Here is an 11164-nt window from a genome sequence, read left to right on the forward strand (position 1 = left end):
GGTGAAGAGTGGGTCACTGCGGTCTTCGGCCTGGACTGCTGTGCTCTCCGGCTCAGTAGCCGAAGTGATGCGTGGGGCAGACGAAGCTGCCGTGCATAAGTAGACGGTACTAGGTCTGCTGGCTGACAGCAAAACGCTGAGCTGGAATGAGGTTGAACGTAGCGAGATGTTTGAGATGGGTGCTTTGTATTAGGTTCTGAGCAAGCTTTTATGAAGTTTTGTTTGGTTTTTTTTTTTTTTTGAAGTGCTGGTTGTCTGCTTATCCCATCCAAATGAGTTCAACTGTGGGAAGTCAGCGTGCTGACTGTTGAGGTTATGTAGTTGGGACTGAACCTGAGATGGCCACGTCCGAGCACTTACCCACAGTATCTGAAAACACCACAACAATGTAATCATATGGCCCTTGTCACTATATATCTGTAGTATGTTTAGCTTGTCAAAAACCCTAGCTAAGATGGGAAAAGAACAGTAGGCACAGTTTTAGGCAGAGGCAAGATCAGGTGTGAGCAGCACAGACTCACATAACAGAGAGATGTAGTTATGGGTGGCAGTTACAGCAAAAAACTGATAGGGCTGTTGTTGGCCTTGCCACTGACTTTGGGGAATTCTAGCAGCTGTAATTTAATGTTTCCTGCTATAAAATGGACAGTGTCCTTTGCGGCGATTTTAGTGTCTTCAGTGGTTGCATAAAAGTGACACAAAAGAACAGATTTCTTATTCATGTAGTTTATTACAATTGAAAAAATGGTGATTATTTGATTTCCTTATAATGTGGGGCTTGCTGCACATTCTGGGCAGCCAGTTCAAAGGAAGAGCCTTCTGATTACTTGCAGGTGATCTTCCCAAGGGGCAAAATATGGCTCCTTACTCTTGTGTAACTACTGCATTCTTGCAAATCATATCCATTTTTTTCAGTGAGAGATCATGTCGCAGTCATTAACTTGTTTCATAAGGGTTTCTGTCTTTACAAAAAACTGTACTTGTCTTCTAAGCTTTGTGGAGTAAAGGACACCAATTTTCCTACTTTCAGTAACATGTATTGTTCTAAACAACATATTAAGGGATTCTTATTAAAATGGGAAGCTTTGCTGTTACCTTTTGTGGCAGAAGGAGTAGCGCTGGAGGAGTGATTACAGCTTGCTGGTGAAGTCTTCCCATTAGAGCTCAACCACATTGCTATAAGGCTTAAGATCCTAAAGGTTAATGTTTGTCTCTTCCCCGGAGTTGGTTTATGCGGATGATGTGGAATTCTGTGGAATACATTTACGTGGTATTTAAGTTTTTGTTTGGAGGGGTCAGTGCTGGGGTGAATAAAGGAGAAAACTGAACTCACAGGCACATGTAGACCTGTGCCTCTTCTATAATGCTAGCTATGTACGGATTTTTTTACTGTCACAGCTGTATTTCTGCATGCTTGAGGAAGGAGGCTTTGAGAACGTTGCAGCAAGCAAGCTGAGGTGGGAATCTGACCCTTCCCTTAGTGTAATACCTTACATATATAGCATGTGACTAGCTAGGGTTGTTTTGTGGGTTTTTTTTTTTCTTCCTGTGCAAGGTACAGATAGGCAAACAATGAAAAAGCTAAAGCTGTGGCCAAAACATAGCACAGCTTACAGCTTTTGATTGTTAAACCAGATTGTTAAAAGTTTCGAGACTGACTAACAGCCATCGCCTTAAAAAAGAATCTCTTCTGTTTTGAGTGCATGCATCTCAAGGGGCTGTTGGTAATCACATTTTCAGAATGCGTTTTTCTTCCTTCTTCTGAAAAACAGAATCTTTCTTACAACAGTAATAATTAACACCCAGTGGTAACTTAGCCATGTCATTGCTCATTGTAAAAATATGTGGTGTATAAGTGCTATGGCAAAAACACAGAAGGTTATGTTTGTCTGTTAGCTGTGGGAGTGCCCCTTAATGTCACTGGGGTTTTTTCCTTCCTTACCATATAAGGAAAGAAGTCCTGCTCCGCAGAAGAATAACTTGGGCCGTATAAGGCTGGTTGGTAAACCCTTATTGAGCTACTGGAGCAGGAAGTAAAAACTTGAACTTTAGTCACCCTGTGTTTTCTAAGCATATTGTATGCTCTTATCATGATGAGGAGTCTTGACATGATAATAATTAACTTGTAACATTACAGATTTCCCAAGTGCAACATTTGTGAAAGGTTGTTTTCTTTCTCAAATCAGAATGTTCACATTCTTATTGATTAAAGCCAGAAGTCTGAAAATACAGGTTTGGAGTACTACTGCTTGATTACATAGCTAAAGATTTTATATTTCAGTTAATGTGGATCTCTAAGGATGTGGTCTTTTCTACTCCTGGTTCTACATGTTTGCTGCCAACACTCGCTAATGTTCAAATATATATTTGCTTCCCTGTTTATGCGTTACTTCAAATCATTCTAGTGGGGCAATGTTACTGTTATGTCAAAGGTTGTTTTACTTGTCTGGTGTGTAAGTTATTCCTGTTTGTGTTATGTAAGACAAAATTTTAGCTGTGGCCAACTGTATCCAGCTGCCTCTGGTCAGTTTTTACTGACAACAGATAAGTTCCTTAAATTTTTAACTAAAGAAAAAGTATCAAACTGATACTTTTGGTGTCTACTTTTGATAGAGGGCTGGTTTCCCTCCCCCAGCTAGACATCTTAGGAAAATCAGATGTGTACTTCCTCATATATAGCAAGATTGTTTTCAGTACTAATTAAGAGTAACACTTATTCTTGGAAGTTATTAACTTTTTAGAATAATGACCTTTTTATATCTATTTTGTGCTTTATATCCTTTTGAAAGAAATAGAAGTTTAATAATGAGGTTACTACGAGAAGGCTGTTACAGAACTTACCCTGCAACTTAAGCAAGTGTAGGTTTGAGAATGTCAGAAGTAAAAGCTTGTAATGATAAGAGGCAGATGAGTTGCAAGTGGTGCACAGAAGATTAAGTAAACAGGTAATGCAAGAGAGGCAAATCTGGGGGAAGATTGAGGATGGCAGTATGAGGAAAAAAAAAAATGATGTCAGGTAACTTTTGCCTGTACCAGGGCCCTTCCAAGATGTAGCCTCTGCTGTTGCCTTCTTTGTCAGCTCTTGCATAGCTTGCCTGCAAACAACACTTGTGGGTATTTGGGCATTTCTTAAATGTTCTCATGCTCCCTTTGTGTCAGCTGTCTCATTGCATATGCTGATATAGGTGTATTTTTGCATCTTTACGCTGAACCCTTCTTATGGAACTCAGGGAAATACTGGGACAATTCTTACCAAAATGTGGCAAAAGGTCAGAAATAAAGGATTTGGGATAACATAGAAGAATTGGGTAATTAGTTTGTGTTGATTTGCTGAAAAAAAGGGGAGGGGGAAGACTATAATTGGTTAATGTCTGCAAATACAATAACAGAAAATATTTAGGGAACGATGCATAATTCTTCCAGTGCAGTTCTTTCTAGTACAAATTGTACAGTCCTTGATGTGCTTCATTAAAAGGAAGCATTAATCACTTTTTCCTCCATTAAGCAATAACTTCACAATTCAGTGAGGGCATGTACATCTCTGTGTACAGGCTTTTTAGCGGATGAAGTCAGACATTACTGAAGTGCTGTAAAATGGCACTAGCAGGTTTGTGGGATAATTTTTTACAAGACGTGGTGTGTGCCTTATTATGAGTTAATTTCTGTTCTTCCTGTGCTTAGGCTGAGAGTGAAGTAGCTTCTCTGAACAGACGCATCCAGCTGGTTGAGGAAGAGTTGGATCGGGCTCAGGAGCGCTTGGCTACTGCTCTGCAGAAGCTGGAGGAGGCCGAGAAGGCTGCAGATGAGAGTGAAAGGTGGGTGGGGCCACTCTTGAATGGATTGTTCCCCCTATGACAAAGATGATAATTGCCAGGGTGTGGGTTAGGGAAATAAATGAAACCACTCCTGTGTCTCTGAACATGTGTAATCCACTCTTCCTTTGCCTACATGGACTACAGCTTGTCCGTAGGGATGTCCAAAAAGTGTACCTTGAATTCTTGTTCATGTCTCAGTTGTAAAGATAAGATTTAAGTGGCATAGGACTTTTGATGTATCATGCCACTTCCTGGGAAAACTGCTTGGCCCAGCCCAGACTTCTCTATTTGGATGACAACTTTCTGAGGGTGATGTGTATTCTTGTGCTGTCGGGTGATTCTTGATTTCATTGTGGGTGCAAAATCTCATCTGGAGAATAGCAAAGTGCTGGAAGAGGCTTTGGTTCTCCTTTTGGCGAGATTGGTACGTGAAGGTGAGCAAAGGAGGGAGAACATGATAATTCCTTCAGATTTAGGCTGGGATTTCCAGAAGTACTTAGTATAAGTTAGGAACTCAAGATTTGTGGCTTTGGAAGATCTCCTCTTCTACTTCTACAAATTGTATTTGATATCTGTGATAGTACCTTTTATTGGGAAAGAATCCTATGTATTCTGCATATGTATTTCTGCTTTGTTGAAAAGCAAAGCACCTGAGACTCACAGTGCATTGTGAAATAGTTAAGAGAATTTGGGTCAAACATGCATGGAAGGGGCAATACGCAATGTTTCCTGTTATGAAGGCGTTTAATTTTGTTTATGCAGAGGACAGAGAGCTGCTGTGCTCTAGGGCTCTGACATGGCAAAACTCATGGGAATCTGTTTGGCCTATAAACATAATGCCTGTCAGTCCTGCAGGGCTTGTAACATGCTGTTTCACGATGAGTGTAAAAGCACAGATGTCTTTAGTCATCTTACTAGTTTTTTAGAAGCAAGACCCTTTATTTACCTTTCTAGAAGATCAGTTTTCCTTCAATTAAAAATGAAAAAGAATAGTACAGCTGAACTGTGGTAAGAGCTAAACAAATTATGTTTTCTTTCTTCCTAAGACATGCTTCTTCCCTTTGAACTTCTGAAGTGTGAATGCACAGGACTAGATCCATGGTGTGAAGAATCAAGTATCTGACGTGCTTTGTTCACCTTAATACATCTGTCTGAAAGTTGCACTCTAGTAGTAGTAGAGCTGGACATAAACTGGCAGGCCCTGAACCTTGCATTTCCTGTTTTTCACGTCTTTCAGAGGAATGAAGGTCATTGAAAATAGAGCCCAGAAGGATGAAGAGAAGATGGAAATCCAAGAGATCCAGCTTAAAGAAGCTAAGCACATTGCTGAAGAGGCTGACCGCAAGTATGAAGAGGTCAGTTCTTGAGTGCAGGTCATCTGTTTTTAAAGCCCTTTAGGCTGTGTCTATAATTCTGTCTTTTTTTTTCCCTTTGCCTTTTAAGTTCAAAAGATCACAAACACCACTCTTTGCAGATGTGGAATTAAAAATGGGCACCCCGATACCTCAGGGGACAAGGTGGCAGGAGATCTGTGCTCAGATCTTTTCATTAAAATGGTTGAGAGTATTCCCTGGTGTCTTAGGGAGAAAAATATTTTCAAGCTGCCTTTTGGTGAATGAAAGAGAGGTCTTGAAAAATGTCGGATAACAAAGATTCAAATGAATAATGAAGATGTCACATAATCAAAACTCAATGTGTTGACCAAAAAAAATGGAAAGAGGCCTAACTCCCTGCTTTGTAGGTTGTAGAAAGAGGTGACGTGTGCTGCAGCAACATAATATCCCTGATTGCCATTTGCCTTCTCTCACAGGTGGCTCGTAAGCTTGTGATCATTGAGAGTGACCTGGAGCGGGCTGAGGAACGTGCTGAACTATCAGAAAGGTAAGTGCTGAGCTGCCGTGAGATGTGTGTGAGGTGCTACAAGACAACTGTAACAGCATGAAACATTGGCAGTACACTCTGTGTTCAGCTCAAAGCTATGTTTTGCTCATTTACTCTAATGGTTGAAATAAATGGTCAACGCCAAAGTAAATGTGTTCATATGTGTGTGCGCGTGTGTTTTGTCACTGCATGCTGTACCTGCACACTGATTTTGTGAATGGCTTTTGTGCATTTCATGTGTTCACTAACAGCCAAGTCCGACAGCTGGAAGAACAGTTAAGAATAATGGATCAAACCTTGAAAGCATTAATGGCTGCAGAGGATAAGGTACTGATACTAATAAACAGTTTTTAGGTTTAACTGCAACCCAAGTCTTTCAGCTTCCGTAGCCAATTAGCTCACTCAGTAGTAAAAAATAAGTCCTCACTACGCTCTTTACTCTCTTTGCATCTTGCTTTGGTCATTTTCTTTGGTCTTTTTTTTTGTTTGTTTATTCATTTTTACCTTTAAAACTGATCTCCTGTGCAGCCAAAAAGAAGCTGAACTGTCTCGTGTAAAGGCTATGTAAATATTTCTGTGTAAGCCAAGGGCTGTAGATAATTTCTGTCTGGTCGTCATCATAATGTACACTTGAAATGGAATTTGGCATCGTAAAGACTAGCTTTCAATCTGTGATGGATTCAGCTGCTTTTGAGGCCGTTCTTTTGCTCTGTAATTGTTTTCATTTTTCTCTATCTTTTCCTCCTATTTTCTCCTGTTTCTTTTGCTTGACTGAATCTTCCATCCGCCCCTTTCCTGCCTTCCTTCCGAAATAACAGCAAATGTGCTGAGCTTGAAGAGGAGTTGAAAACTGTGACCAACAACCTGAAGTCGCTGGAGGCTCAGGCTGAGAAGGTAGGCTAGAGACTTACGTGAGAATGTGTCCCTTATGTTGTCATCTGCATTGGCTTGTGGGGTTTTCTTTATATGCGGATCACTTTGCAGCATTTCAGCAAGGCCATTGTCAGTAGAAGCATTTGGATTTACTACTCAATTCATATTTGGCTCTTATCAGAACCTAGGATTCCTTCTAGTTCCAAATAGGTCAGTATTATTTGACCACATGTCCTGTTAAGTAGTCTGACAGGATTAAATATTATTTATAGAATGTCCCTCAAAATGGCACTTGTGTGCTAACATTAAATTCTCCAAATGCCACTCCTCTTTAAAACTGTAGTACTAATTCCCACTGTATAGCACTGGAATATAACCCAAGGGAAGTTTGGCTCTTGTAATATACTGTGTATTACCACAGTCTGGTAAGTGGAATTAATTTAGTTATACCCATATTAATTTCAGTTGATCTATTAGAAGAGAGTCTTGAATGTGGTATTTTTTTGTATATTTAGAATACCTGGTCTAATATCAGTGATCCTCTTTCTAATTACAGTACTCGCAGAAAGAAGACAAATATGAAGAGGAGATTAAAGTACTGACTGACAAACTGAAGGAGGTAAAATTAGAGCTGTTCTTTACAACAGATCTTCCAATGCAACTTTGATTCTTTTAATATAAACACTACTTTGATGCTTTAAGGATGAACATGTCATTTTAGAGACAATTTAGTGTTAAATGTCTCCCTAAAAATCAGTATCCCCTTATTATTTGCCTCCTCTCCATTGTACTTTTTTCCTCATTTGAGTTGTTGCTGCTCTATTTGTAAGTACTACGTGTGTTTTTCCTAAAATAGTCTGTGTTTGTCTCAACTTCAGGCTGAGACCCGTGCTGAATTTGCTGAGAGGTCAGTAACCAAGCTGGAGAAGAGCATTGATGACCTAGAAGGTATGGGGTTTTGTTTGTCTCACTTGCTATAGAAATACAGATCTCTTATTCTCCTGTTTGGGGTTTTTTTTCAGTATGCAGTTCTAGTCACCTAACTTGTCCTGCTTATATAAATGGGTCTGCCTAAAGAGTAAAATATGCAAAATGTTTTCCGATTGAAATGTATTGATAACTTGAATGCTTCAGGTGAACAGTGTTTTGCTCTTGCCTGTTCCTTTTTCTCTCATGTTCTCAAGACTCCTTTCATTTTTTTGCTTTACACTCTTCTACTGGGAGGTATATAAATGTATAGGGTAAAAGACTAGATGATGATTAGTAGTATTATCTTACTAAAAAGCTGATGAAGAGCTGTGTTATGTTTGTAATAATTAGAAATGTAGCAGGCTAACCTCATTTATTACTGCAATAAGTATGGGTCAGGGTGGGCATTTTGTGACATAGACCAGTTGCAGTTTTTCGGTAAAGCTAATGGATTGTATACATAATCAGAAGGACAGCTTATTTAACTTCAGAGAGTTTGTTTTAAGGTTTTGATAAACCTTTCAGAACTGCAGTAGTATAGTAGAATGTGCTTTCTGCCTCTGGAGAAAATAATTCAGTAGTGCTTTGTAATTAAGTTATATGGAGTTTACTATTTAGATGTGTTACACTAAGTCTAGGATTTTAAGAAGCTTGATTGCTTGACATAGCAGGGTGACTTCTGCAGGAAGGGCATGAAATATCTAGGTAGCTGCTGAAAATTTATGATTACTGACTCAGGAAGGAAGCAGAGAAGAAAGATAAGGGTTTAGAAGGAACAAAAATTGCTGTAAGAAACTGAGTTTATGACATCACACAAACCAGAGTGTTTTTAAAAAAAAAAAAAAGGTAACATCCCCTCCTTGAACCCCATTTTTGGATCTTCTCTCCCTGGTTCCTGTGCGCCCTCCTAATGTGCATTAAAACAAAAGTCCAGGGCAGCAAAATGTGGATTTTGTTTCCTTTGTACACTCTTATTTCTCTATATCACAGGTTGCCTCACTGGCAGTGCAGTGAATGAACTTGTCGCATAAGACTTTTCACTGTTGATTATTTTTTTTTATTCTTCTCTAATCTTGTAATTTTTGTTTTGTTTTGTCTGTCGCAACACCTCTTTCTGTGTGCTCTTCCCCTTTCCTACGGCTTCTGGATGGTATCCCATGCCACCACCTTCACCTTCCATCCCATGATCACACTCCATTTCCTTGCACACCTCTGCCTTCCCTTTGGGGAATGTTAGATGAGCTATATGCTCAGAAACTGAAGTACAAAGCCATCAGCGAGGAGCTGGACCACGCTCTCAACGATATGACTTCCATGTAAATGTCTTCCCAGCTTGTGCCTGCATCTGCTTCCCTGCCCTCATTGATTGTGCGGTTCCGGCCTTGTGAAATTATACTCCCTCTGTAGCGGGAGACGCATTCCTTTAGTGAGACTAGGTGCACAAAATACCATGAACAATTTCTTTACCATGGCAGAGTGTGGGTGAGTGTTGGGCCTAGCCTGGTAAATACTCATGGTGATTTTGTAAGCTGCCGCTCGAGTTTACTCTTTCATTCTGTATCTGCAATCCTTGTGTCTTGTGGTTGCCCTTTGTTTGTAGCTCTGCATGTATCCTTTCAGTTCGCCTCTGTTCAAGTATTTTCTACCAGGCCCATCATATTCAGTTTACTAAAGAAAGTTGCCTCAGTACGTGTTGCATTCAGAGTGTGTTCTTCTGCTGTCAAAGTTTTTCTCTGCCAAAGTTCCTACAAAAGTTTCAAAGAAATTTAGATTTAGCTGTATTCTCTATTAATGACAGTGGAAAGTATTTATCTAAATTTCCTTGACTGCTCTGAAAATTTCAGCTGTTATCACTAAATTACAAGTGTGGAAATTGATTTAAGATACTTTGTTATTTAAACCCATAAAAGTGACAACTGAATTGTAGATTGCTTCTGCATATTTTGTGGAGGGTAGTAGTAACTTAATTTGCAGATACCGAAAATGTGGTAGTATCAACTGTAGTCATAAGGAGAAAAATAAAGAGTGAATTAGGCAGCAGGAAGGCAGAAGAGTAATCAGTTGTAAGGTGTGACTAGTCCATGCAGTGTTTGGTACAAACTGACTCTTCTTCCATCAACCTAAAACTCTGAACAGAGGTCAGCTGTGCTAAATCCACCTTCCCATGCTCATACCTTTCACTTGCATGAACCCTGTACAGTGACGTGGAAAAGAGGAAGAGTTGTGGCTCCCAAGTGCTTGTGAGGTGTGACGTTTAGTGCAGGCATTTCTTTCTGGAAGCTAGCATGCTTTCAGCAAGGCATGAGCTTTGCTCAGGGTTTGAAATGTATTTTGCATGCACCCATATTTTAAATGTTTTTGCTTTGCTTTTTTCCATCCCTGTATCTGTTCATTACTTCCCTCCCTCTCTCTTACTTTTTAGTAGGGGTCTAATGTCTGCTTTGTATGCTTTGATTTTTATTTTTTTTATTTTTTTTAAAAACACACCCTCCACCACCCCCCGCCCCCCAACATACGCTTTTGCTCAGTGGTTTATCAAGCAAATGGATTTCCTTTTTCCTCCTCTGTGTACAGAGATTACAGTATTTCTTCAATTTGGGATATTTCTAAATGGAAAACAGCCTTTAAAATGTACTCTACGGGAACATGAGGACACTACTGTAGCATTCCAGTCCCAGCATGGTGTGGTGTTTCTCTAGTAGTCGTCGTGGCATGCTGGGCTCTGTTGTGCTGTTGCTGCTTTTTTGGAAGTCTTTACTGCACCTTTTTTATTTCCTACCTTATCTCACTTTTTCTTTTCATGCAGATAATTTTCTTTGCTTCACTTCTCCAAAGACATCTTCATCAGGTTGGATAAAACATCTTTCCAAGCTTTGGATGTTTCATGGGTTCATTGTCCTGTCTTCTAGCTTAGTTGACTCTCTTCCTCTAGCACCTGTCTCAGAACATGCTCTGTTTGTGCTCTGCTGTACAGAAACTCTACATCTCTCAATGTAAAATAAACATCCCAGCTGTATCCCTTTTGCTATTCCCTTGCCTTTTATTTATTTGAATAATTATTTCAATTATTAATAAAAATTGTTTTTTTTTGCCATTAGGGTTTTAAATTTTTTTGGTGTTTCCACTTTTTTTCTGCAAACACTTTTGCCTGAATGTTGACAATGCAAAGCCAGTGATAGTAGTCTATGGGGTGAGAATACTACTCTTGGTATTTTGATGTCAAAACTGACCGGTTACTATCTTAGTCTTTCTCAAAATTTGATGCAGATAAAATGACAAATAGATGTAATGGGAATTTTTTCAGTTGTTACTGTTAGGCCAAAATCTACAAGCACACTATTTCCTTGGGGTCACTCGGTCGTGGGAGCACGGCTGAGAGAGCGGTTAAGTGCCTGACACCAGATTTTTCACTTTAAAGTCTGAAATTTAAAGTCTGAAATTTTCTTCTAGCTTGATGCTGAAGACTTCCTGTCATGATATGAATGTGTGTGTTTGTTAACTTAAATATTTGAGACAGATTTAAAGGGGCAATATAAAAAACTTTAAATTCTTTTTTTCACCCAAAAATAGTCCTAGTTAGCAAAGATGTTGCTTGCTAACTTTTTTTTTCTTCAATATACTTCTCA

The 11164-nt window shown here is 39.4% G+C and overlaps 1 protein-coding gene across 2 annotated transcripts in view; it reads left to right on the forward strand.

The window, feature by feature from the left end:
- TPM1 (tropomyosin 1 (alpha)) overlaps positions 1 to 10560 on the forward strand; it is a 14524-nt gene extending 3964 nt beyond the window's left edge. The window contains exons 3-10 of one of the 2 annotated variants that reach the window (XR_663865.1): positions 3682 to 3815; positions 5053 to 5170; positions 5626 to 5696; positions 6515 to 6590; positions 7126 to 7188; positions 7448 to 7517; positions 8776 to 9020; positions 10345 to 10560. Coding sequence is in view for 1 of the 2 variants with exons in the window: in XM_009330051.1 (XP_009328326.1) it covers positions 3682 to 3815; positions 5053 to 5170; positions 5626 to 5696; positions 6515 to 6590; positions 7126 to 7188; positions 7448 to 7517; positions 8776 to 8854; positions 10345 to 10348 (615 nt within the window). In the remaining variant the exon portion in view is untranslated. The remainder of the gene's footprint in view (positions 1 to 3681; positions 3816 to 5052; positions 5171 to 5625; positions 5697 to 6514; positions 6591 to 7125; positions 7189 to 7447; positions 7518 to 8775; positions 9021 to 10344) is intronic. The other variant, XM_009330051.1, reaches the window with a different exon arrangement.
- The last annotated feature ends 604 nt before the right edge of the window (positions 10561 to 11164 follow it).

The sequence above is a fragment of the Pygoscelis adeliae genome, unplaced genomic scaffold (genome assembly GCF_000699105.1).
Source record: "Pygoscelis adeliae isolate BGI_AS28 unplaced genomic scaffold, ASM69910v1 Scaffold298, whole genome shotgun sequence".
Lineage (NCBI taxonomy): Eukaryota > Metazoa > Chordata > Aves > Sphenisciformes > Spheniscidae > Pygoscelis > Pygoscelis adeliae.